The sequence below is a fragment of the Rhea americana genome, unplaced genomic scaffold (genome assembly GCF_003343005.1).
Source record: "Rhea americana isolate MKP2758 unplaced genomic scaffold, rheAme1 scaffold_21, whole genome shotgun sequence".
Taxonomy (NCBI): Eukaryota; Metazoa; Chordata; class Aves; order Rheiformes; family Rheidae; genus Rhea; species Rhea americana.
Genome location: NW_028186258.1, coordinates 1,491,826 through 1,519,349, shown reverse-complemented (window position 1 = coordinate 1,519,349; position 27,524 = coordinate 1,491,826). Strand labels below are relative to the sequence as shown.

Genomic DNA, 27,524 nt, shown 5'->3' with positions numbered 1-27,524 from the left:
GTGCGCGGCGCCGCCGCCACCGGCCCCCGCGGTCGGCCCCGGGCCCGCCGCGGTTGCTCGGGGCCCGTCTGCTGTGCGCGGGGCTGCGCCGGAGGGAAGCGCCCCGCGGGGGTGGGCGCCGTGCCCCCCACGCCAGCGAGGGAGGCGCTGCCGGGCAGGTGTGCGGGAGCGCTGCGCCCTGAGAGGAAGCTGCCGTGAAGGCTCCGCGTATCGCCGAGGAGCCGCCTGCGGGCGGGCTGCGGGGCGCTCCGCTCGTGCGTGTGAGGAGCATCCGCAGCCACGGGCTGCACACGCCCCTTCCAGTGGGGCAGCGTCGGAGGCGCTTGTCACGTTCCCTCCTTGTCTCGTACTGTGAAACGCGATTCCTCTGTAAGGAAAACACATTAGCGTGCGATACCTCCATCGTTAGAGTTTCTCAGTGAATGATTTTTTTTCCTGGAATGCATCTCTAACCAAAGATACCATTTTGTCCCAAGGATATGCAACTTCTCAGAGTTTGCACTTAGTGTTCTCGGCGTGCAATAAGTTGGTTTGAGTTGGAAGTTATGGCAATAAAAGTCATTGCTCCTTTTGCATAGGGAGAAGTGGATGAGTTGAGAGTGAGCAGTGTCTTTGCGAGGCTGGGTTAGTGATGGGAATATAATGGATGGAAATAGCTCAGGTGGTCCCTTGAGTCCCTCAAAAAAAAAAAAAGTTTGGGATTGTTCTTTGTCGAAACAAAATATTTCTGCTGAACTGTCTACCCTTATCGCTTTAGGGTGTTGTCCACATAGAGAAAAAAATGTAGAACAAATTACCCATATCTCTCGCTTGTGCTGATGCCCCCACCCAAAATGAGAAGGACAGGTTCAGAGTGTGGTTTGTGTTGTATTCTCCTATTTTTCTTAAAATTAATGAGGGAAGTGGGAATAAGGAAAGTTCTTCCTTGTGTTTATACTGCAATATACTGAATAAAAAGAGCTACAGAGATGTAAAGGCATAGCACCATATGACTCTGGTGTCTGCTAGAGGGATAATGGACTAATTTTCATCCTCATGCTTTAGTTTGTTAGGAATATCAAAGCTCTAGCAGAATGAGGGATTTTTAGGTTTTCTTCCCATTATGAATAACCTGTTGTGATCTTCAGGGACCTGGCAAGTCAGAGCCTTTTAGATTACTTTATTTCTGCTTGTGTCTGCAGTTGAAGTTCTTAAAGCTTTATAGAAGCAACTGGAGTAAATGGTCCTACTAGGACTTTTGCTGTAGTGATAAAGGAGAATACAGGACTTGCCTTTAGAGATGGAGTGTCACTAGAGGCAGAGAAATGGTCATCAAAAGGGAGAGGGAAACATGCAGGTGACAAGGAGATTGGGTACGGAGATTATAAGTACATTAAGTGGAAGAAAAAGATGACAACATATCTAAGCATGACCATGGAAACAAGAACCAGGGATATCAAAAATTAGGGAAGAAAAACTGAAAGAAAGAGTTTAGGAAACAGGAAGAAAAGAAGGAAGACCAGGACCCGGTAACTGAAAAGGACAGGGGAAGAGAATGGAACAGTATGGAACAAAGGTGATAATGTAATTAGCTTTTTTTCCGGAGGGGAAAACACTTATTTTCAAATGGATGCTAAAATACTTCAGTGGAAACAGTTGCAGGAGTGCTGGATAACCATAGGTGAATGATGGGTTTTGGGATTGCAGAGTGCTGACAGTGAGATGCGAGTCATACTTTGGAAGTCTTATAAGAACTGTACGCTAGGTCACGTCGTATTACAAACCTCCTTCTGCTAACGTATGGGAACTTCTTTGGTGGTCGCTCATGTGAACAAGTTGTATACTGTCAGAATGTAAACGTTTTCTTTCCCCCTTTCTTTTTTTTTTAAAATGTAGTTTATTTCCATAAAATGACATGAAGGTTACAAGTTGAAAACTCAAACAGGCTTAATTATCTGCATACTTTGCTGTTCCCTGGGGACAGGCAATCTGGTACTGAGAATCTCTATCTTGGAAAACTTTGGTTATATCTATTAGGAAATGTTTCAATTTTGTATTAGTATCAATTTCTAAATTCTTGGTGTTATTTTCATGAGACTTTTTTTTAGGTATTTAGAACTCTCCATTTTATGCCATGTCAGGAAGTCTTTATATTTGTTCTGGATCTACAGCAAAAATAAATAAAGTAAAATTACTGATGGATCGCACACATTTGGCACTGAGTTTTTCTAGCAGAAGAGTCCTTTTGGATGTTGTCCTTAGTAGCAGTTGTAGTGTACAGCTAGACACTCTTAGAGACCAGGTCATTTTGGTATATGCCAAGCTTCCCTATTTAGGTGTGAATGCCATATTTTTTGCCTGGGGATCTGATATTCTCTTTGTAGAATTCAAGTGAACAATACAATACTCGGCAAATGCTGTTACGTTCTCTGCGGGTTATTGGGTTGGAGGTTTCTGAGTGTGATGGTTCCTTGCAATGCCGCAGCTACCACAGTGGGCTGAAGTCAGTGCGTTGCTCAGAGCAAACCTGGGAGATGGGCTCGCTTCTCAGGGACCTGCAGACTGGCCTGGATATGGCCTGCTTCATGGGGTGTACTGTGCAGGCTTTAGTTGGTGGTTCGTAGTGGGAAGTGGATTTGGTTTGCGTTTGTTCTGTCAAACCTCAACTAGTTTAAAGTGTTGACTTTGCCCCGTTTCTTGAGTCTAGCTGGCATGGTTATTTCTGTATGTGTCTCCGTCTTTAATGTGTCATGTACAAATATGAATGAAGGCCGAGTTCAAAGAAACTGAAAGCAGGTGGTTAGTCATGAAGAACTATAGGTGTTGTACTACTGAGTAGTTTTGTTTTGGTGCAGTCTACCCATTTGGCTCTTGCAGTCTTCATTGGTTTTCAGAGAGGCTGGACTCCTTTTAATTTTGGATTATAAAGGTTGTGTCCATTACTTGAGCATTTATTGATTTCACAAAATTTAGATAAGTGGATGTTCAGGTGAAGATAAAAATTAACTCATTTGATAAAACCTGAGAGTGCATTCATTCTAGGCTCTTTAAAATATACCAATGTTGAGAGTACTTAGGTTAATAAACACTTCAGGACACAGACTTACTGGATATAACTCAAGCTTCCTATACTCAAGATAATTCCCATGCATATGTGGTCTTAAATATGAGCAGCCATACTGCAAATAAGCTTTGAGCTCCATGGGGTGATCCCTTACTTGAATTCTGGGCTAAGATGCCTGGTAGCATATCCTGTCATTCTTTGTAGTGTGGCAAGATTGTGATTATGCCTTTGTAGGATAAAAGACGAAAATTTATCTTTCCTTTTGCACAAGAGGAAGAATTGTGGGAAATTCCTGAAGGATTAGTACCCTGTAAGTGGTGCTAGAACTACATCCACACTGGAGTAGTCATGTTGGGGTCTGCTGGGTTGTGCTCACCCAGGGTTTATTTTTCAACTATTTCTGTGCCAGCCATTTGGAAATAAAAAGACTAGTGTACTTGAGTGAAGGGCTGTTTAAGTGGTGGTGAAAAGCAGGTTGGTGCAATGCTGTAGTTACAACTCAAATTAATTCTGTATTCAAGACTTATCTGTGTTGGCATATTTTTGAACAGTGCTTTGCCTAGTGGTTTCCCAGTCTTAAATGGGAGCTCTGGTAGGATAGCAACAGAAATACTGACGAGGAAGGAATTAGGCAGGATCCTAGGTGCACATGGATTTAATGAAGAGGTTACAAGGACAGTCTTATTTGTCCTAAAAATCTCATGTTTATATTCTTATTCAAAAATAATCGCATATAAAAACACACCCCAAAGCATTCGTAGTAGCAGAGTTTAATTCTTATCTTTTCATCAGTGGGCGGTGTCTTAAGGCGGTCAGGCTGAACACAGCGTACCTCACCTCAAACGTGCAGACTGTCTGTGGACATACAAGTGAAAACCAGGTGTGTATTAAACACATTTTCAGAGAATTTGCTACTTTTTCATAAACTGTTTGAGCTTCTAGGAGACTCAGCATTTATTTTTACAAAAAGATCTGGACTGTTAAATTCTAGTTTTGACATACCTGAACCGATTTTCGTCTTCACAACCTAACAAATATGCTTAGTTTTTTTTAATTGTTTCTAAAAACCTACTTTAAATGTTCTTTTTGAACAAGCAGAACTCTAAAATAACAAACCTTTCCCATAATTTTCCTTTGATTTTACTGGTGACACCCTTTAGATCAATACAGCTGCTATAGACTTAAACAAAAGCAGCATCTACCTCTGTTACTTTAAAAAACAAAACAAAAAGGCACACGTTACTGGTACTGCTTTTGGACCTAGTTAGGCAAACACAGAACAAGCCAATATTTATAAACCAGGCACTCACCAGCAGTCTGCTACATTATCACCTGTAAAATGTCTGCTTTCTTCATCAGGCAAGTAGAAGTTATTTATTTATTTACTTAGTCTTTAAGCCTGTTTGAATTTCACTGAACACAACTCCTCCACAAACTGTTACTGGGATGTACGAGTAGTAACAGGAAGGTGGAAGTATAAAGTGCTGGAGTGTTACCGGGAAAGGCTGCATTCACAGTATATACCTGCCATCAAATACATTTGAAGGAATCTGGAAAATGAAAATATAGATTTTTCTGGTCCTTCAAAGGTTCGGTGCTGAAAGCCTGCAGGCTTGGCACGCAGGGCGAGGGGGCTTTGAGGGTGGTTTGGGTCTGGGCGGTAGAGGCTCCATGCAGCGCTGCTCTGTCTTGCCGATGACCTTAGGTATTGATGCGATAAAGTGTTTTCCTGTTGAATTCAAGTGAGACTGGAGCTGTGGTTTGCTAGCTACATTTATTCTTAATAAGTAAGTACTTTTGAATGTCACCGTTGACAGTGAATTCACATATGGATAGCTGCTGTATAGGATATGTATATAAATATATTGCAGAGGATGAAAGGTCTGTGGACAATTTTAACACTTTTCAGAACTAGTTTGGGTCTGATTAGGCTTGGTATTTCAAAAATTCAATACTCTGAAAGAAAACTTTAGAGAGAAGGACCGAGTCACTCAAAATTGTTTTGACGTGGAAAATCGTTCCTCTGATATATTGTTTCTTTTTAATTGTATTATGTTAATGCTTATGCATCCTTTACATTAGTGTATAGGGTAATTTAGTGCGATGTGGGAGACAAATATGAAAAAATGATTATTTTAGAAAACCTCTGAACTTTGAGTTACCATATGTCAATATTTGTTGCTTTATAGGCATTTTTATTGTCGAATATTTCTATATTATCTTTAAGTGAAATTCTGTCAGAATCCAATATTTTACTTTCTCTAGACTTGTTCTTTCCATATGAATAAAGCCTCTTATTTTCTGTGAGCAGCTAAAATGCGCAACCTTGTTGCGAATGGTCCGGAGGACACTAGTCAGAAAGTCTTCTGCAGTGGCTTAAGGTATGTCTGTCTAGTGGTTTATTAGATGTTACTGCCCCTGTAACGGGCTGGCAGAAAGGAATGTGTCAGTACATCAGTTGATTCAGCTTACTGCTTGGCGTGTTAGCACAAGGTGGCTGGTGCTTGCAGGCTGCGGTAATGCGCCAGGCTGTGAACTGGGGCAGCTGGAGAGCGGGCACAGGTTCTCTTCTGTTAACCTTGCTATAGGGAGCAATAACTTTTGGGAGAGAAGCAAAATAAACAACTGGAGCAATAGTGTCCTGAGTTAATGGATGATTTTTACGCTAGTGGGCTGCAGAACAAGAGGAATTTCTTAGCTGCATTTTTTTTCTGTACTTTATTGGGCAAATAGTTTCTTTTTGTATCAGGTCAGTAAAACTATACAGACTAACAGGGAAGGTAGAGAGTCTGTTAACAGCTTGTACTTTCCCAGACTCCACCTAGTGATGACAACCAATTTAGATGCTTGTGATAACTTTCTCAGCAATCCCTATCCTTCCTTGTGTATTTTGATCAGTACTTGATGCAGTTAATACCAGTTTGACACTTGAAATATCAAGTAGAACGAACATCCCCTTAAAATGAATAGCAATAGTCTCTTTTCTTTAGTTTCTTTCAGGCTTTCTTCTGGCTCATGATTATTATTTTATTTATTTTTTTTTTCTCCCTGTAGTATTCAGTACACGCTTAGAAGTTATTGTTATAACAGGAAAAGTTCTAGGTTTTCTTTGAAAGAAAGATATCAATGGTAAGTGCCAAAATGCAATGGCGGTAATAAAGTGCTAGCTCACTGAGATGCTGGTTACTGGTCTGACTTGTATTATTTATTAAAAGAGACATTAAATAGAGTATAGTTGCTAGAATACATGCAGAAGAGAACTTACGCTGAGCTTGTGGTCAGACAAGAGAAATCTTAGGCTGTCCCTAGCTGCCTTGTTGATCAGAACTGCAAGTGTATTGCTGTAGAGTACACTGGCTTATTAAGAATGATTGCACTGTTAATTGTAGTTTTAAAAATAGGTTTGGATTGTTTTTTATCACTGTATGCCCAGAATTTCCTTTAAGATTAATAAGCAGTCGTGTGCCTGCTGCAGAGAGAATAGCTTCTTGAGTCTATACCTGGTGAATGTCTTCAAAAAACTAACTTAATTAGAAAGTCAGCAGTGTTTTACTTAGTCTTCATGTTCAGGATATGACTGCAGTTCAGAAAGAGGGCTGTCCATCAGTCCATACCTGATATGCTCAGAGGTTTGTTTTTCCCCTGTAACATTCAATAGTCTGTGAGCTTTCATTAACAGCCCTTGATTATTGTTATCATAACAGAAACAAGAACAGTTGAGGTGCCCCAGGGCAACTGTGCAGCTTTGCAGCAGTGCAAAACATGTTTGCAAGCTTAAAATATCTTAAGAGTGCCACCTGATATCACATACTGGTTAGTCAAAATGGAAAATTAGAAGTCCTGATGTTTCTTGGGATTTGACTGTTTCCCACTTTGTGAAGAAGAGCTAGTACACACGCTGATGTCTGTGCTCCTGTATGGAGCCTGGCGTGGATTTTTGTAAAGGTGCTGCTTTGGACCAGTCTGCTTGTGTAGCATTTTCAGTCTGATGTGTACCTTTCTTAGAGAGTCCTGGAAGAGTCCACTGGGCTATAGCAGACACAAGTAAAGTATGATTTGAGCGCTGAATGGAAAAGCAAATCAATTGAATGGCTAACATTGATTCTTTAGTATCAACTGGTAAGAGTCAGCTTTTATCTTTGTGCTGGCACGTGTGTTACAGGATGCAGGTTCATGCTTGCTAGATAACCACTGTGCTTTGTTTCAGACTCGCAGCAGAAAATATCTGTTGACAAATGTAAGTCTTTCCAAAGAGGCGGCTGCTGCTGCAAATCTGGTTGGTGCTTAACCTGAAAAGAAGCAGATTGTGTTTCATTTTCAAATGTGGATTAGTCTGGATTAGAGCACTAATCAGTCACTTCTTGTGGAGTTTTGGTTTAACGTTTTTGGTTCAACATAACTATAGATCTTCAAACAATTCATGTAATATGTTAAAACTGGTGTCAGTATGGGGCTGCAATTGATTCGTGAGCCATTAATAAATCATGAAGGTTCTTGACATGGTCAGGTGAAGAAAGATTACTGTGCTAGTATTTGTGAAACAAGATGATGTGGGTTGGTTGCCTGAAAAATGCTCATAATAAATCTGCAACTGAAAGCCAAAGCGATGTGATGGCTTATATGGAAATAATATTTTTCGGAATTAGCCTTTCTAAGTTATTTCATGTGACATGTTGTGTTACTCACTCTGCTAGTTCCCCAAAACAAAACTTTTCAAACAGCCCAGCCCTTTTCCCAGCCTCCGCTAGCATTATTTCTACAATTGGTAGACTTGGGTGGGCTTTATTAGTGATTAAATCAATGGTGAGAGGTACAATATTTTCGAACAACTAACAAAAAAACTCCGACCCCCCAAAACCTGGAAGCTGGAATCTAAACTTATACAGCACAGGACATCTGTATATTCAGTCTTTAATTCAGTGTAGTCTAGTCCAGGAAATCTGATGTTTATTAACTTCATTTTAACTCTACATTTCTATACGCTCTGTGGGCATTCTCCGCAAGTGTGAGATATCCTAGCTTTAGTGTTTGCAGCTTAAAGAAATATCATATACTTGATTTGGTTCATATAAGACATAAAATTTATATGAATATAACCTAAGTAAATGACCGTAACAGATAAGCCTGTGGATGGATGTTTTTGCTAAGTAATTGTCAGTAAAATAGTTAACTGCTCCTATTTAAACATGTATTCCTATACTGTGCTGACAAACCAGGTGTAAATTTTCACTAGCCCATTAAATTTTCACTAGTCTACAGCTGTCCAGATTCAATAATCTGGACAACTGTAAGCTAATAATTACAGTAGTTTCCCATCACTGAAACAATTAGGCTCAATTCAGATTTTATTTGAAAAACAATTTCAATATAATCCAATTTTCATAAACTCAGCACTTGCACAGGTGCTGCAGGGAAGAATTAATGGCAGTTAAATAGTTTTGTAGAGCAGAAACCAACCTGCAGATGGATGAAGGTTGTCTAAATTGGGGGTGAGCCATGTTTGAAAATAGGGAGGCTTATTTTAGGCACAGCTCTGCTGTTTACATAAACTAAGTGTTGAATTGAAAAGACGTCATTTAAACTTGGAAAAAATTGATGCATTTAAAATGCTTCATGAATTGTATAAATGTTTGGTTAATTTTAAGATCATGTCAAATAATACTTATTCCTGCCTAATTAATTTGAGAAAAAAGAGAATAAAGTTGAGGAAATGTAAAGAAAGGCTTTATGTAAAGTTCTGAATCATACTTAATGGCTCTTAAGGACACATCTCTGAAATGCGAAGCAGTTAAGTGTTGCATATGCCTATACTTCGATTGCTTTAATTAAAAAGGCAAAATCTCTGTGTAAACACACACATGTGCTTAAAATGGATTTTATTGATATAGCTCGGTCATGTGCATCTCACGGTCCACTGATGCAACAGGTTTGTGCTCTTTCAAGAGAGCACGCAGCCAAAAAAACATGACTCAAATAGTTTTACTTGTTGCGTTTGGACGGCACAACACTCTGGATGCCTAAGGGATACACAGCTCAGGTGAAGACTGGACAAAACCCTCTTTCCCTTGACACCTGCAGACAGTGTAATTCAGTGAAGCTCGTGTCTTGGCTCTTCACAGATGTGATAAATGCGTTGAGTTTTGTCGAGTAAACTTAGAGTTGAATGCATCAATTTTCTCTCATCAAGATAAAGCTTTGGTGAGCTGCTTAATTGCAACCTATTTCTCTCAAAGCCACTTCTGGCTATGATGGTGGAAACCTAAGAATGTTTCGTCTAAAACGGGTGCAAGCCTCTCTTCCTTGGCTGGTTGGTGTGATGCTGTAGTATTTATCTCTCTCTTTTTTTAACTTAATTTTTCAGTATGGACAAGACACAACTCTTTGTGTCAGTGAGATTTTTCCTTTCACTGAAAAATCTCATAATAATTCGTGATAGCTGCCGACACATGTTATTTTTAGCGTGGCCTTTTGCAGTCACTCCTTTTGAGTTCTTATTTATGAAGTCCTAGTAATCTGGTGGTTCTCTCATAGCAGAACTGATTAAGTTGCATCATTGTCCACCCTGTGACATGGTTTGAAATCCAAAAACAGAGGTGCAGTAGCAATCAGGTTAGTGTGCAATATGACTATATTGTGTTTTGGCCTTAGTCCTATAATCTAATGGTTTATGCTTTGGGTTTTGTAATGCCCACTATCCTTTGGAATTCGTAAAATTCCAAGATTCCAAAGTTGAGCTTCCAGCTTGACTTTACTTGCAATATTGATCAGATTCCTAGAAAAAGGAAAACTCGAGTGCTACCTATGTATTTCAGCAGTGAAAACTGGGAGAGCCAGTAAGCATGCTGTGCTGTATGGATGTGAGCAGTGCTCTTTTGAGCACTGAGATGCACCATGAATTCTGTGAAGTCAATAAATAAAGAAAGAAAAACCAACCCAGCACTGTGCATCCGTAATAAGTCTCTTCAACTTTCACTTTCTGTATTTGCCCTTAGACTGACATTATTGTCGAGCCCTAATGCAGAAGGGGAAGTCTAACAGCTTTAAAATCACAGTGCTGTCTGCTGTGTGACCTTTTTCCAGTTGATGGTTCCATTTATTTAGGTAATAAAGAAAACACTGAGGCGTGTGAAGTCTATCTTCTTGACAGATGTGAGCTTACTGAAACTTTTTCCTCATCCTTTTCTCCTTCCCTGCGTGCACAATCAGCCTTTGTTTTTATACAGTGATGTATTTGTTTTTATTTGAGGTTTAAATGCTTTCTAATCTTTTCAAGGTTTACAAAACTGCACCTGGCTGTTGACAGTATGGGAAGGCCAATAGACTAATAATGAACTTGTCTTAACTACCTCTCTTATTAGAAAGATGCTGACAAGGTTTCCTTGCAGAGGTACAGGCAGGCTTTAAACTGGGTTGTAGCGTGGAGCTGTGGGCTGAAGAATGCAGAATGCAGTTTGTGCCTGGCCCTGGGGAACTGGAACTGTGGAGCTGGGTTGCTTGTTTCACTTTCTTTTCTTTTTTCCTTTTTATTTTTTTCCCCCCTCTCAACTGCCAAGAAATTGTGCAAGTCAGAGGCTGTGTTCCCTGTCAAGAAGCTTGCTTTGCATTGAAATGAAAGCATTTTGGAAGACACATTGAGAATGCTATTACTAAACCCTTTCTCTGGAAGGTGTTCAGGTTCCAGAGTGATTGGAAGCAATATAAATCCGCGACACAGGTAACTTGCTAAACACCTCAGTATGCTGAGGAATTCCATTAATAATAAAAGCACCTTCTAGTAGCCCTGTTGATTTGTTGAGATGGGTAAGGGTGGTACAAGGAGTTGCCCATGTACAGAAATTGGCTGAATAGCTGTTCCAGGAGATCTGTCCTGTCCTGATTACTTAGGAATGACACTATTCTTTAACACCCCCCCCCCCATACACACACACATGCACACTTTTTTCCCTCTTATTCTGGAGTATCTTCTTTGCCCTAAGAGCAAAAACTCCTGAGCAATGTCAGAGCTGCATATCACTTTTTTTTTTCCTGTATCAGTGATATGTTAAATGAAAGGTGTGTTAGTAGGATTTTTATTGAGTATCCGGTTGGAATAAGTAGATTCTGTCATGCACCACTGACTCATTTCAATTGGAATACCACGGTTCTGTAAAGGAAAGTAATTGAATCATGGGTTTCTTTACTTAAAATGTGTCTGATATCATCTTTTGCAATAAAATTTTATGAGGGTGAAATGAATTTAGCTTATTAAATATGGACAACTCTCTTCCTCTTGTGTTTAGCTGGGTCTTTGAGCTTAAAAGGAAAAGTAGCAGTTTTGAATATATATATATATATATATGTATGTATATATATGTATATATATATATGTATATATATATATGTATATATTTTAAGTAGATGAGCGTTATTGAATTAGAAATTTCTATTCTATGATTAGATATTTTCTCCTGGGTTTAGCAATGCTGCCCGCTCTGCAAGCAGTGTGTTGGGTAAGTGCTTACTGGTTTACTTCGGATAACTTTAACTGTGTTAGTTCAAGCCACTCGTTTAAACTTAGAAGCTAAGCTAGTGATCTTTTTTTTTTTTTTTTTTTTCCCTTGAACTGAATTAGGAAAATTTTGCAGCGTGCTGTGTGCACAGATCAGTGGTGATAGGAGCTTCCAGCAAAAGGAAGCTGATGACCAGCTAAGAGCGATGACCCCTCTCATTCAGACAGCAGTACTCAGTGGAGGATGTCTGTCTCCAACTGAAGTGAACTGGAACCATCAGAGACCTTAGGAAAACGTCTACAACATAGCATGGCCTCTTGCAGGCCTGCCTGAATCAGCAGGATGAGACTGGTGGAAAAAGTGCCAGCAAAAGCCCCTAGCATTCGCATGTACTTTTGTGCCAATAAAATTGTGTTTTGGCCAGTATGATTTACTGTGCTGGCAGGGGAAGACAGATGGGACTGAAATAAATGGTGATGACAGAAGAGCATTTTCTTCCTGATTTCTATCAGGAAATTAAGCACTGTTTTTTGCTTTTTGCTTGTGTGTGTGTGTGTGTGTTTGTTTGTTTATTTTTATTTTTATTTCTTTGTGGATTTCTCAGATTTTTACTCTGCTTGGCCCTTCTTGCGTAGGCTCGCACTAAGAATCTTTATTTTGGAATATTTTAATATTTTGCAATGACTAGCATGGGGCTGAACGCAGTGTCTGTGCTAGACTGGACTTTGCAGAAACAACCAGACCCTGCTGTGCGTGAATATGACCCGGGCTGATGCTCTCTGGGTTTGTTTCTTGCGATGCAGGAGCGGCTGCAGAGAGGGAGCCCTGCTGATGCTGACTTATGCTTTGAGCACAGACCTGCCATACTCATATAAAAGATGTCCGTAATTTGCTGTGGTCTGGTGCTAGGATAAACTGCACTGGTGCCAGTCGCTCCTTGTGCTGATCTTTAGAAAGGATTCTCTAGCGTGGTTTGACTAGTGTAAACACACACCCACATACGTGTGAAATCTAGATGATAATGGTGTTAAATCTCACTACTGTCCTACTTCTACAGGCAGTGTCTTAGTCCGGATTAGTCAATTATCTAATGGCTTTCTCGCTGGTGTCTCTCTGCTGTTGCAGATTTAGGTCCTGTTTATTGGCTAGGCTCGCTCTTTGGGCCCCGAAGGAATTTTGGCAGGAAGCGCCTTGACTGGGAGGAGTGAGGAGGACTGAAAAGGAGGGGAGCTTGTCTTGGGGCCTGCAAAAAGATGTGGAATGGCACAGGGAGGATCTTGGAAGGAAAAGAGGGGCCAGGCTTTGTGTTATGGGAAGAACAAGGGTTTGAAAGAGTTGTTTAGGTTTTGTTTTGTTTTTTTGATGTTGATTTTTTTTTCCCTCTCATTTCTGTGCTTTTCACCATAGTTTTCCTGATTTCCCCTGTTTGAGGTTTCAGCAGTTCTTTCTTTTGGCCTCGGTGTGAGTCTTCCAGCGATTCCAGGGAGCTTTGGCTTCTAACGAGGAATCTAGAGCTCAGCTGTTTTGGTTTGCTAACAGCACATTTTCCTGATTTGAGCTCATGCCAGTGCATGTGTGAGTTAGGTTGAGTTTGACAGGAAACGTGTAGCGCTGGAACACTTCGTGTGTGCAGGTATCCTGCCGTGCTGTCTGGTTGAGCATGCTGGATGCAGACAGAGCCAAAGCAGGAAAGCTGGGGCAAAGCGAGGGAATTCTGCAGCAGCAGCAAAGGATGGATGTGACCAGGACAAGGCTGCAGCTGTTGAGTTTAGAAACAGACCTTGTAGCTTAGAGCTTAAAGGGGGAGATTTCTTTTTGTGGTGGTGGTGTTTGGAAATGCAGTTGTTTCCTCTTGCTCATCTTTCCTCTTGCAGCTCCCAAGGCAGATTGCCGCTTGGTTTATCCAGGGCAGAGCGGGAACTCGCTGCAGATACAGATGCTTGTTGCCCTGCCTTGGGCTGTGGAGCTGCTGCTAGCGATTAAAGTCGGTTAGCAGTTCCTCCACTGGTGTAAATTCTTGCGGAGAGTTATTACTTCCCACTCCAGAGGATGTGGAATTTCAAAGTACTGTTGGTTTTTATGCTTTTTTTGTTGCTGCTTTTTATTTTTAAACAGCATGCAGCTCCTGCCATTCTCTGGGAGTTCCCAAAACTAGTTTAAGAATCTTTCTCCTTGTCTTCCTAGCGAAATAAGCTTTAATTTAGAGTAGTGTCAATCCTGTTCAGAAGCAAGTTCAGTTCAGCCTGGTGACTTTGATCTGCTTTGTTCTGACTGTCTTGTCCTGTTTGTTTAGAATTGTATTTGTCTTTGTTTAGTAGGAATGGTAAATGGTAATGTTCCCTCCAGGAACTGGGTGTTGCTGTTGACATTGTTTATCATTTTGTGTCTTTGACTTTTGGTAGTATCAGAACAAAACTGTGCTGCGTGTTTTCTACTTTTTTAAAAACTGAGGATTAAAAAATCAGATGTGTACACATACAGAAGAAAGTACACTGAAGCTAATGCAAGTAGAACAACATAGTTGATTAGTGCAAGTCTGTTTGTTTGTTTGTTTTTTAACTAAATATAGAAATAATCTGTATGTGAAATGGCATAGTAATTCGTGGGGGCTGTAGAGTTTCCCGAGATGTTTAGAGAGGAGTTGAGAAATGCAACTTATCATTGCCAGATTTCCTCTTCCTGTGCAGACATGGCATTTGGCTGATACACTGTGAAGTATGTACCAGTTGTCAACATATTTTTAATTTTAGGAGTCATTCGAAAATTCTATTTCTCAACTCTACTGGGAAAACTTTTATAGAGACTATTCCACACCATAAGGATCCATCACTGTTGCCTTTTCAGCATTTCTGTTTAGAGCCCTTGCAAAGAGACTGCTGAAATATTAATAGCATTCTGCTTTGTGAGCCATCACATTGCAGTAGTGTGGTCTGTATATCCTTTCCACATTCCCAAAACACATGTGGTTTAGATGCCTTTCAATATATTTTAATACAAAGTGGCTGACTGAGTGGCTTGTGTTCCATATTCTCCCAAAGGAGCTAAAACTCACTTCATGGATCAAGAAAATATAGGGCTACAGAGACGTTTTACCATTCAAGGTGGTGTGGAGAAGGGTAATTTAAAATGTTTTATTGGCTTGGAAAAAGAAAAACCCTTGCTTTTAAATTTGCACCCCAACTGGTGATTGAAAGGCTTGAAATGACTGATTTAATGTGACAACTCTAGTTTTCCACTGTTGGTCTGTATCCCAGAGGTGCTCATGCACATTTAATGTGTTGGTATGGAGCTCAATGGTACCTGCTTGCGGGACTTGCTTTGAAATTAAGTGTGAGTGAGAGATCATTTATTTAATAGATAGCATTAAAGAATGAGTTTCTGATGAAGCAAGTTATGTGTTAAACACTTTTCAGGTGAACCATTTACTTATGTAATTATCTCTCATTTACATTATAATAAATGTTTCTCTGGGGAGTTTAGCCAATCATAAAGTGCAATTAATTTTCAAATGCTTTTCAGCAACAGCTGACACTCTAGAGACTGAAATGCCTACTCAGCATTTTTTTTAACTATCCTGCTAAAGGGAAGCTGTTCCAGCTCCTTTCCCCAAACAGTTAAGTTTTAGTTTTGTTTTTAAGTTGTTGTTAAGTTTCATACATGTCTGTTGCTAGAAGTCCAGAGTGCTGGGTTTGATAACGTTAGGCATTTAGGTCTGATGTCCCTCCTTAGTTTTCAGAGCATTAGAGATTCAGGGAGCTGCTCCTCAAGTTAGGTGCCGGAGACTCTGGGTCACTTGGTGAAGATGCAGGAGTTGAAGGGCTCTGGGACTCCGCTGCTGGCTCTGGTTGCCCTATGATGTTCGATAGGGCGCTTAGCCTGCTTTACGGTAGAATGGGAGTAGCGTAAGGCTCACCTCCGTAAGATTTACATGGAGACGTATGGATGGACAGGACTGGTAGGTGACTGCGTGACACCTGTGCAAAGCAGTCTAAGTATCGTGATGCTGAAGTTTAGTTTAATTTCTAACCTAAATGTTGATACAGTCACTTTTGCTTTAAGTTCTATTAGCATATTGGTAAGATAAAACATTCCATACAACATCATCTTGTACGACTGTACTAGATCCAACAGCACAGCAAGCTTTTCATCATGGGTTAATTTTATGGTGGTCAGTTTTCTCATGAATGGTTGCCAGGGTTGGAGTACAGATCTCCATTCCAATGTATCCAACTTTCTAAAAATGAAAGAAAGTGATGTTTTTACCCTTACCTATTCCAAACAGACCTGTTTCTAAATGTGGGTTAGCATTTTTGCGGTGTTAGGCAATAGGCCTCAGTGCAGGTACTATTCCAGCCGCACTAGATTGCAGGAGACAGATGGACTTGTGCTGGATGAGGCTTAGAGCCGGCCGTGGAAGCTCTCCAAGCCCTGAGCGTTCGCAGATCCAGTGCCAAGCAGTGGAACCTGCGAGTCCCACATATTTGAAGGCTAAAGAGGAGGAAGAGCTTTCATCCGTTTACACTTGCAAAAATCCTGTGCAGGAAAGCTCTTGCCAGTGAGAGTCTCTCCTCAAAGCGAACTAAACCACTTTGATTGACCTGATGCGTTTTCCTGCAGCTTTGTCTTCAGCTAGGAGTAAAGAGGAAAGGATGTTTTGTTTACGGATACTGTTTTTAGACTGCGTCTAGCATGATAATATTATCTGTAAATACATCTTCAGGCATCAGACATCTTTCCATTTATTTAGGAATGAGATAGAAAGGTCCTCTGGTATTGAAGTGAATACCTGATGAATTCCTATATTCCATTTTGTTGCCTCAGAATACATATACAAAGCTTAAAGTGAGTCTGTATTTGCTATTATATCATCCTGTGGCTTCCAGCAGAGCACCAACACTTCTACTGTGACTGAAAAATTTTGTTTTTCACTTTTAAACCTACCTATAAACATAAAAGACCAGAATGTGATTTGCTGTGGGAGGCAGTTACCCCACGTCTGCCTGCTCGGGGCCTTCTGCGTTGCTCTTGGAGCCGTCTGAGAAGATCCAGCCCTGTGGGATTTGGGTCTGATCTTGTCCGACTGTTTTTATGTTCCCTAGATATAGGACAACTAGTGGGTTTCAGGCGATGTAGATTTTGTAAGCACCTATACCCAGATCACAGTCAGATCACTCTATCGGTCTAAATGATTTTGTAATCCTCTACAATCTGGGTTTAGAGACTGTTATTAGTGTCACAAATAAAAGCCTGCGACTTCTTTAGTTCTCAGGATTAAAAAAAAAAAAAAAAAGACATACACATTTTGGAAAATGACATTCCATTTTTTTTTGGAAAATAAAACCCAAACATCTAGGGTCTGAGAGCAGCTATCTCGGTTTTGAAGATTGAGTCCTGAATTCACAGGATTGCGGGAGAGAATGGGTTAGCTGAATGAAAAATAAAGATAAACCACGAGGGGATGAAATAATAATTTTTAAAATATTCAAGTTATTGAAAGAGAGAATCATGGCAAATGTAACATGGCTATAAGGAAGTGTGGTTTTTGTGGGGTATTTTTGTTTGTTTTAAACCTGAACTACTTTAAGGGAAGAAGCCTCTCTTTCCCCGTAGATGCCCCCTATTTGGTGACAGATCTCCAAGTCCTATTTTATCTATTTCTGTTTTCTCACAAACTCGATAAGCTTGTGATGGCCTGCTTTGAAATAATATCAAAAGACACAATAGAAAATGGTTTTTTTGGTTGCCTTTAGCACTGATATTTGGGTTAACTGGCCTGGTAACTGATAACTTCCCCTTGCAGAAAACTAGCAGCTTCCAGTCCGCTTTGCTGCGAGCGGAGGCAGAGGCTGGTGTGGGAAGGGCAGCGCATCTCTGCGGCGGATGCTGCTGGGTTTGGCGGGGGCTCTGCGGGGCAATTGGATGTTGCTTCTGACCAACCTCCTGCTCCTAATCCCTTCTCTTGGATGTCTGCCTGCAGTTACCTGAAGGAGTTTCGCACGGAGCAGTGCCCTCTCTTTGTGCAGCACAAGTGCACTCAGCACCGGCCCTACACTTGCTTCCACTGGCACTTTGTCAACCAGCGTCGTCGCAGATCTATCCGCCGTCGGGATGGTACATTTAACTACAGCCCTGACATTTACTGTACCAAGTATGATGAGACCACAGGAATCTGCCCAGAAGGAGATGAGTAAGTGAAGAGTGCACCCCGCTTTGCAAGCATTCAGCTTTTGGGATTAGTCCAGGTGATGATTCCAGCCAGCTCTTATAGCGATGAGGCATGTCAGCAGTAAAGCAGCTTTGTAACATATGTAACATGAGAACAGATGTAAAAGTTGTAACAGCAACCTGTGCTTTCTAAGCCTGCTGCAGAGAGGATACTGAGGTTAACAAAGATGGGAATTCAGCCCTCTCATCTTTGTGTCCTCTTGAGCCTTGGCATCTTGAGCCAAGTTGGGGTGTGAAAAACAATTTGAAAATTACTGACACTGAGAAAGACTTCATTCCCGTGAGTCTCTGACTATCAGATAATAGCTCTTGCTCACTAGCAGGATAGCTTGATTTTGAGCTGATTGCTGAGAGGAGAAGCTTTGTCCTCTAATCTGTCCCCTGAGTTATCTATCTCATGCTTTTAAAATCATGTTTATTTGCCTGTTTGTTTTGTCATTTCCTTCCTTCCTGCTTAAAAGTTCAGGAAGGCAAATACCCAGAACAAGACAGCATGAGAAGAACCTGTTTTTCTGCATTTTCCCTCCCCATGACTGTGATGAGTTTATCTAGAGCAGAGATGCAAGTGTTTCTGCCATGTATGTGATGGATGTCAGCAATTAGAGGGTTAACACAGTAGTATAATGTGAGCCACGTGACAGATATGGAAGAATAAATAGTGTAACCAAACTGTGGTCAAATATAGAGACTGTTTTATGCAGAGATGCTATAGAAGGATGGAATTTCAGTTCCATTTTATGATGCTCGTATAAACACACACAGGGAAATGCTCTTTATCTGGAAAACGTTTTTTGTTGTTGGGCTTTTTTTTTGTCTTGATTAAGTAAAGATCTTGTGGCTACAACAGAACGGAATAATCCTCTAGCCTAAGGCCTCTGTTTTGTACTTCTTTTCCTCATTAAAAGAGAACTGGAAGGGACTGGAAATAGGGCATTTAGAGGCTTTGGCTTCTAGGCCACTTGTTTGTATTTGACTCACTCAGTAAATGAAAACTGTTGCTATCTCAGAACTTATTTTACTGATTTGTATTTTTAGCTCAGTGCTGCAATATATAAACTCCACCTATTTAATCTTGTTCTTTTACATTTCTTAGTGTAAATTGTTTTTTTTCTGCCCAAGAGGGAAAACAAAACATCAGTTAAAATGGTAGTATTGTAATTCTTTTTTCTTGTCCCGTGCTCTGCATGAAGGATGCATCTGGCTCTAGATAGACTATCACAGCCCTGTAAGAGTACATCACCAGGAAACAGTAGCAGCATGAAGTCTAGATGGGCTGCTGAGGAAATGGTATGTGCCATGTGATGTCCCCTCAATCATGGCTAGTATATCAGAATGCCTTGACAGTGTCCTTGCTCTTTTCCAGATCCCTGGCAGTCACTAGACTAGAATAATAAGCTGCTGCTGGCTTAACCATCCAGTTGTCTGTTTGGAAGGGAAGTTGTTATATAGTATGTAGTGACAGGTTAAGGGGGCTTTGTGTAACGCTGGAAGGCACAGCGTAAGAGAAGGAGCAGAGCTGACAAAGCTATCGTCAGCCGCAGCATCCTGTATCAGCAACATGCCTTCTGGTGGTGGTGAGTCCACCCCCTGTGTGACTAAACTTTTGGCATTTCTTCCCCTTCTGTACTGCAGGTGTCCATTCTTGCACAGAACTACTGGTGACACGGAGAGGAGATATCACTTGCGCTACTACAAAACTGGAATCTGCATCCATGAGACAGACTCGAAGGGAAACTGCACGAAGAATGGAGTCCACTGCGCCTTTGCTCACGGGCCCCATGATCTACGCTCTCCAGTCTATGATATCAGGTTAGCAAATGTCAGAGCTCTGTGTGGAAAGGGTAATTGCTAGGCTTGAATAGAAAAAGGCATTGATGATTGTAGGATGGTACCGCTTCAAAGTGAAATGCTTAGTTTCAGAGTGCTGGCAATATATCTCTTCTTGACAAAGCAAATCTACAAAATCTCCAAGGAGGATACTCAAAAGTTGGGGGAGGGAGCCACACCTTGGAGTAGTTTGCTGTGGCTGGGAGCCTGGTGGGATCAAAATGATGCATCTGAAATTCCTAGGGAAGGAAAGCAAGTATTGCAGCTGCTGTTTGAATAAAGATGTTGTTGTTCAAAAAAAAAAAAAAAAAAAAAAAGGCACTTGCCTAGTAACTGTTATAGTACTTCAGTCTGTCATACATACTTATCTATTTCTTCATCTGTTCTCTGTTGTTCATTTGACTCTGCCCATAAGGGAGCTTCAGGCCATGGAAGCTTTGCAGAATGGTCAGACTACATCAGAAGGTGGCATAGAGGGCCAGTCTGCAGTTGCTGCTAGCCATGCAATGATAGAGAAAATACTCAGTGAGGAGCCAAGGTGGCAAGGTGAGTCCCTTTAAGGTCTGCGCGGCTGGGAAGGTCTGATGCTCTTGGAGTATTCGCTCCATCAAATGCTTTTGTATAGTAAATACAGATCATAGTGATCTTCCATTAACTACTTGCTTCTTTCACAGATACAACATACGTGTTGGGAAATTACAAGACAGAGCAATGTAAGAAACCTCCTCGTCTCTGTCGCCAGGGTTATGCCTGTCCGTACTACCACAATAGCAAAGATAGAAGAAGAAGCCCAAGAAAACATAAATACAGGTACCCTGCTCGTGAATCTTCTGTTTCCCAGCTGAGTGGTGAGGTGTAGTAGAGGCCTGCAAGGAAGGATCTAGTATTTGCTCCACTAGATAGTTTTTAGTGTGTCTTTAGGACCTATCCTGACAGACCTAATGGACCATTATTCCTGCTTAGGAATGGGGTAGCACACTAAGCTGGGAGTTCTGTTTAGAAGAACCAAAATCTGTGGTAACTGAGCAACCAAATCACGTTAAATCTGTTTTTATGGTGAACAGAACCTGTGTCCGATTTTCCCCCTTACTTTATAAACTCCTATAAAGAAAAAAAAGTGCAGGAAAAAGGAAACAAAAGAAGGACTTAATCCCCATCTAGAAACAAACTCTCACAGCAATGCTTTTGTGGGTAAAGGATTCAGAATCATCAAGCTGTCTGTGTGTGCCTGGTGATAGGGATCGTGAGGCACAGTGTGACGAGTACTGTAGCTGGACGTGCTGAAGACTGTGCTTTTGAGGCACCAGGGTGTTCTCGTCACTCAGCTGTCACTGGATTTTTCAGCATACTGCTTCTCCCTGAACACATTTTGTCCAAGTTACAGGCCCTTGTTTCCTCCAACACAACAGAGCTTTTGTTGTGGTCTCAGTGGGGCTTTTCCTTAGTTCCTTTTTGAAAAACATAAGGGCAGACCAGAAAGCCGGGAGAGAAAATACCATGGATGTTCTCACTTCCCTTTCCTACCCTCAACATTTGCAGAAATTTTTGAATTGGTGTTGAAATCCTGTAAAAATTGGAGAAGCATTAATCCCAACACCATCAGTAGAAATGGAAACCCCAAGCTAGTCCTTAGGCAAGAGCTGTCTGCTTTCTGCCCCTCTCTTGACCCTTTGAGGAGGGAAGAGGTGAAGGCTGCTTGCCTTATGATCTCCATTCACTTCTGTGTTGCTTTTCCCCACCCCCAGCTGATGTGGCTGCCTCTCCAGTATAGGCTTCTGCTGCTGCTATCTGCTTCCCTCTGCTGTTGTTTGAGGGAATGGGTAAGAGCATAAGAGTAGGGGAAGTAGGTCACAGCAAAAATTCAGACCTGGGAAACAGAACTGGTTCCCAGCTGGGAGAAAGGAAATGGGTTTGCCTTTTCCCCAGTGACCTGACTCAGGCTCTTTTCCACATGGCCACACTATAACCCTGGAAACAGAAGTGTAAGGGTATTATGTGTTTCAGGATTAGCCTATTAACTTATTAGCTTTCTATGAATGTACAGTTCCAAAACAGAAAACAGACCCAGCATCTCTGACACTAATCACATCAGCTGCTAATACGGTTAAGTTAGGGTGGTTCAAGCTGTATTCTGTTTCAGATGGAGAGTTAAACCATGTTTCTTTCATTAGGAGACTGGAGGAGGGGGGAGGAAGATGAAGCAGTAGCAGAGTGGGGGCTGGGGAAGCAGCAGCCAGGCAAACGAGTGTACAGCGGAGGGGAGGCAGCTGAACCCCTCTCCCAGTTGAGGAAGCAAAGCTCAAAAGTCTGATGCATTCCACTGCTACCTTATTTAAACAGGTCTTCGCCGTGTCCTAGTGTGAAACATGGAGATGAGTGGGGAGATCCCAGTAAGTGTGAGAATGGAGATTCATGCCAATACTGCCACACTCGCACAGAACAGCAATTCCACCCGGAGGTACGGTAACCTGTGTCGTCTGTTTGGTAGTTGACTAGAAAGGCTAACGCATTCCAGGCTTACGAGATATGTTTGTGTGCCAACTAGGAGAGTATATGGGCTGCTTGCAGTGTGGTCCTGGGATACAGAGAAACTGCGTGTTGGAAGTAAGCAGAAGCTGAGCTGTTTGACAGGGTACCTTTTCATTAGGTAGAACTTATGGGAAGAGGTAAGAAAAGTATGGGGGAGGAAGAGGTTGCAAGAGAGCAGGCTCGTCTTGGGGCCCTTTGAAAGCAGGGAGTGAGTCTGCAGGTGAGCATGCAGTATTTTTTTCCATTAGAAATGTTGGTGGTTGATGAGCATCACACTGAGCCACAGATAACCATGAACTGGTGCTAAAAACTGCCCAGCTGCTAATGTGAGTAGGCTTAGAGCATTTTAGCATCCCTACAGAAAGTGTAGTTAAAGCCGTGTCCCAGTCTGCCTCACGTTACAGTGTTGAAAAGCTTTGTTTGGCCTGTATCGGCAAAGTAATCATAGTCACCACCTGTCAAACTGGGCGAAAGGAGAATAATCCATTTCCTACAATTGCTCTCAGTACTTTGTCACTGCCCTTGAAAACATGTGGCTGTAGCTTTCTGTGCTGTCATCTATCAACTATTTCCTACCTTCAACCATTTTTGTATCCATGGAGCTCCTAGGGAAATTGAGGGACTTTATGGCAACTGGTGACATTTGGATGGGCAGACCTGTGGTGGGGTGATCTTTGGGTGAGCTTAGCTGTATTGGGCAAACTTTGCTGTTTTCATAACTATTGTGGGTTTTCCTTTCCTTAAAGCAAAGCACTGAAATGGTCACCCTGAAATCTGCTGGCCCCTATGCCTTTTGTCTGTGTTTATATCTTGCTGTTGAGTCTTTCCTCAGTACTCTGATGCCTGGACTGCTGGTCACTGGTTTTCCTGTTCATGTCTGCTTTGTTTTATTTTTTTCCATCCTCAGATCTACAAATCCACCAAGTGCAATGATATGCAGCAGTCTGGCAGCTGTCCCCGAGGACCCTTCTGTGCCTTTGCACACGTAGAACGTACGTGGGCTGCTTCTCTCATCTTTCAGGGATGTTTGAGCTATGGAGGGCTTCTGGCTGGAGTAGGTTGAAGGGCACAAAGCTAGAGCTTTCATGCTACCTGGTTTTTGAAAACACTTCAACTTTCATTATTCCTATAAAGCTGCTATTTTGGGAGGTGTTACTAGATCTGAAGGGAGTAGGTGATTTGTAGGGCTCAGCCCTTAGCTCTCATTGCATTTTCTGGGTGCATCTCTCCCTCTTTCACTTGTTCGGCACTCTATATGTCAGAGCTTAGAAGGACTCTGAATCAGAATGAGAGCTGCTTCTGTAAATACTTGGACTGTGACATAGCTAAGTTGCAAATTGTTGTCTTAGGAAAACCTGAGGATGAAACTGCTGACTACTACAGATAAGGTGTTCACCCATTTTTAAAATAAAAAATTATTTTACTGTTTTTGATGTTTTACTTAGAGCTTAAATATTTAAGGAGATTGGAGAAGAAAAATATGCTGCTTTTTTGGTCTACTTTTTCTCAAATCTTCATTCCATTTTCACTAGCTGTTTAATTTATAGCATGTTATTTCAGTTGTCTTTTCAGCTGTAGACTAGTGATGCTATTTTCTGGTGAGAATTGTGTATTCAGGTGTATATTACCATTTATAGATAATGGTTAACTCCCAGCCTTTCTACTGCTCCTACTCAGCTTCCACACTCCAGTCTCAGTGTAGAATTTGCAGTGATTAGAGCAGTTGGTTGTAAGTCACTACATGGGCTCTGATGCCGACTCATTTCATGGCCTTGAGCAAATCTCATTGTTATTTGATTATGCTTTGTAAATGGTGGGATTAGTAATTGCTACCTTTGTCAAGGAATGGTGAGAGTAAATTCACCACTATTTACAGAGTTGCTTTTATAGGAAGCCTTGAGTCAAGCAGTAATTACAGCTAGGGCTGTGGGCTGTAATGCCCCACACAATAGTGCAACTTCACTGTATAATCCAGCAAGCCTGAGAGAGAATAAGATCTTAGTAAAGAAAGTGTTCAACAAAATCCCTTGTATATAACACAGTATTGTTGTTTAGGGGATGCTTTATTCATAACTAGATTACTGCATTTGATACTGTATTTCTTTAAAGCCATAGTGACATTCAGTGGCTGCTTAGAAAGCCACAAGAAATAACCATGATAGAATACAAAAGAACTGTATCTTCTAGTCCTCTCCTCAACATAAACATTGAGGATCTGACTTAAAATAACAGGAGTCCCTTTTTTTATGATCTCAGCATGATTTTTTTCCTTGATTATTAAGAAACATATAGAAGTTTTTAAAACTGTAATTGGTGCGTTTAAGATATTGCAATATAGGCATAAGGTTTATCCTGTAGCTTTTGTAAAGATCATGAGTTAAACGGAATGTAAATATAACAGCCCTACAGCATTTCAACTCCCCTCCGTGAGCCCATGAAACTTTCTTCTCGTGTATTTGGCAGTTGTATGCCTTTCTGTGTACGTTACTTTTTCTGTAATGGTTTGTACCGAGAGCAGATGGAAACTTAGCTTCCTCAGCTAATTATAACACACCCATCAGCTTTGTGCCTAGCAAAGAAGGAAGCTCTGCTTAGTTCAGGACAGCTGAATGAATAACACACATTTCACTCAGGAAAGATAATTTTGGAGCAGCATTAATGGGCTGAAAAGCAGCAGATTGTACAAGTGGTGACCGTAATAATGTAAGGAATATTAGATAAGAAGTATTCATTTGCCAGATAAGACTTCTCCTTATTTTTTTATATTACTTAATAAGTAGGCATTAGTGGAATATTCCCTCTCAAGAGTATCTAGCTATTGTTGTTCCTAAATGTCCTGTAGTCCATTGCAATTGTACAGCTTTGAACGATGCTTCATGTACTTTTATTTCTTCCAGAGCCACCTCTCAATGAAGATTTACAGCAATCCTCGGCTGTGTCCAGCCCAACACAGACAGGCCCTGTGATGTACATGCCATCAGCAGCTGGCGATTCTGTGCCCGTCAGCCCTTCCAGTCCACATGCCCCAGACTTGAGCAATGTAGGTAGCACTGCAGGGAAGCCTTGTCCCTACTTTATAAATCTGCATTTCTCTGAGTTGTTGTATTTGTTCTGCCAAGAAGAGAAAATCTAAAAGCACGGAAAATTTGACTTCTGTTTTAAGTCTCAGTTCCATGCTTTTTAGAGGCGGCTATTTGTATGGAGTATATGCTGTAGAGTACTATACTATTCAGAGGTTTTAGTCAACTACTAGATGCTGTTCCCTCATCTATAAAATCTCTAAGCCTTCCTTTCTGTGCAAAAAAATTGTTGATATACTTTCAGGAAAGTGGAATACATCTGTACATCTAGTCCAGCTCCTTGTGGGAAGGTATATATTGGGCTCAGTTTCCAAGTACTCTTATTAGATTATATTGGCTTATGGCCTTTAAAGTAAATAATGACAGTTGAGTTTGTTTACATACGTAACCTCAGAGGCTTAGCCTGTGTATATTGTGTGTTCTATTATAGGATACCCTTGACTCTTTCCCTATTCTCCTTCTGGAGGTGGCTAAAGTCTGCAAAATGTTTAAGTAATGCCCCAAAATGTTTGTAGGTAGTTTAGTTTTGTGAACAAGAATAGAGGTTTTTGAACTGCTAAACAGATACACACAGATTAGATGCATGTGGAATGCTAAACTACTTGATTTTGCCATTTTTTTTGTTTATTATGATTTAGTCTTTTCTTATTTGCCCTGTTGCTGAAGTGTTTAACCTTTCCAAATGACTGGTTGAGATGTTGAGAAGATATAACAGCATGAGCTTAACTCATTTGAAACTGGTCTAGATGAGGTGAACTCGTTTAGGACTTCCATTTTATCCTATTATCTCTTTGAAAAGGAAAACTGATGTTTTTGACTTATTAGTACCAAAGCCAACCTAACAGTTCTCCTGGATTTGGTTGCAACTAGATTTTTTTAATAATCTTAAGATGACGGAACATTGTTATTTTTCTCTCGGTAAATAACACTGTGGAATGAAGTAATAAGAAAACCCCTTCATCTTCTGAATATGTCATCTAAATGCTCTGAAAATTGCAAGGAAGCTGAAGATTTTTGCATTAAATAGATCATGTAGGTCTTCCCTCTCTCAAGCTGTTTAGTCTTTAAAAGAGGCCTTCCTAATCTTTGAATATAAGCCAGATGGCAACACATGTCTTTCTGTGACTTCATCACTGCACAGGGCATCTGCATGTAGCTTGCAAACAAATATGGCTTTGCTGGTGATCATTTTACATGATTAATTAATCAAAGGAAAAGGTCCCTCTGGCAGCAAGCCTCACATGGCCTGTTCTGTTTTGTATTTGTACTGTAGGTGTGGAATAAAACAGGAACTCTGCCAACTAGCCCCACCTCCACCACAGTGAGTAGTAACTTTGCAACTGTAGGAAAGCGCGGACAGCAGAATGTCTGTATAAAAATAAACCCAAAACATAGTAGAATGCTCCCAGCATGCTCCCTCTTTCTAACGCCAGGCCTGACTGTGCTACATTTGAATCTGTTACAGCAATAACTGTATAAATGTTGTTTGAAGCACAGTCATTCTTCCCAATGCAGGCAAATAATTTCCTATCCCAGATAAATGGGATATCATTTTGATCCAGATAAGTGTGTTTTTTTTTTTTTTTTTTTTTTTTTTAACTCACCTAAAATCTCTTTTGCTGCTGTCTGTGGCTTCATCTGCAGTGCAAAACTAGCCTTGTTGCATGTGGTTGTGATCCATGGTTACAGTCCAAAGAATGGAGCTGTTGAAAATCCATGTGGGTTTTTTGTTGGTTTGTTTTTTCTAAATGCAGTTGTAGATACTTGGCTGTGCTTGCATTAAAACTTTCAGATTTCCGACACCAAAGCAAAGAATACACTATTACACATAGCTCAGATATACCTGGTTGTTCTGACTGTCATGACACCTTTCCAGGTTTCGTGCTGCTTCTCAGAGTGTGGATAGGATTCACATCATGCTGTAGCCTAAGGAAAATCAGGAGAGTTTTGGTCACGCTTGGGAACATGATCAGTCACATCTGAGGCCTTGGAAAAAGTGAATGTCTCTAGAGCTGTAGTTTGGCTTTTGTAAATCTGCAGTCCAGTACAAAGCAATGACAATAAAGCCATACTTGTGGGACTACATAAATCCCCCTGTTTTTCAATTGCTATTTACTAGAAGCTTGTACACTTAAGTTGGCTATCAATAAAACCAATGCTTTATCTGGAGATATTCAAAACCTGCCTGGATGCAACCCTGGCTAACGTGTTCTAGGTGACCCTGCTTGAGCAGGGAGGTTGGACTAGATGATCTCCAGAGGTCCCTTCCAACCTTACCCATTCTGTGGTTCTGTGAAACAGTGAAGTGAGTGAGTTAGTCTGTGGAACAGC

The 27,524-nt window shown here is 41.0% G+C and overlaps 1 protein-coding gene across 7 annotated transcripts in view; it reads left to right on the top strand.

Annotated features, from left to right (window-relative positions):
* Positions 1-27,524, top strand: part of UNK (unk zinc finger) — a 45,335-nt gene that overhangs the window by 610 nt on the left and 17,201 nt on the right. For 3 of the 7 annotated variants that reach the window (XM_085304498.1, XM_085304497.1, XM_085304492.1), the window contains exons 2-9: positions 17,510-17,719; positions 19,390-19,566; positions 20,000-20,130; positions 20,259-20,394; positions 21,925-22,042; positions 23,021-23,105; positions 25,011-25,153; positions 26,467-26,514. In XM_085304498.1, coding sequence (XP_085160624.1) covers positions 17,510-17,719; positions 19,390-19,566; positions 20,000-20,130; positions 20,259-20,394; positions 21,925-22,042; positions 23,021-23,105; positions 25,011-25,153; positions 26,467-26,514 — 1,048 coding nt within the window. Of the gene's footprint in view, positions 1-125; positions 370-10,596; positions 10,758-11,654; positions 11,922-17,509; positions 17,720-19,389; positions 19,567-19,999; positions 20,131-20,258; positions 20,395-21,924; positions 22,043-23,020; positions 23,106-25,010; positions 25,154-26,466; positions 26,515-27,524 lie in introns of those variants that run through there. The other 4 variants (XM_085304493.1, XM_085304496.1, XM_085304494.1 and 1 more) reach the window with 4 other exon arrangements.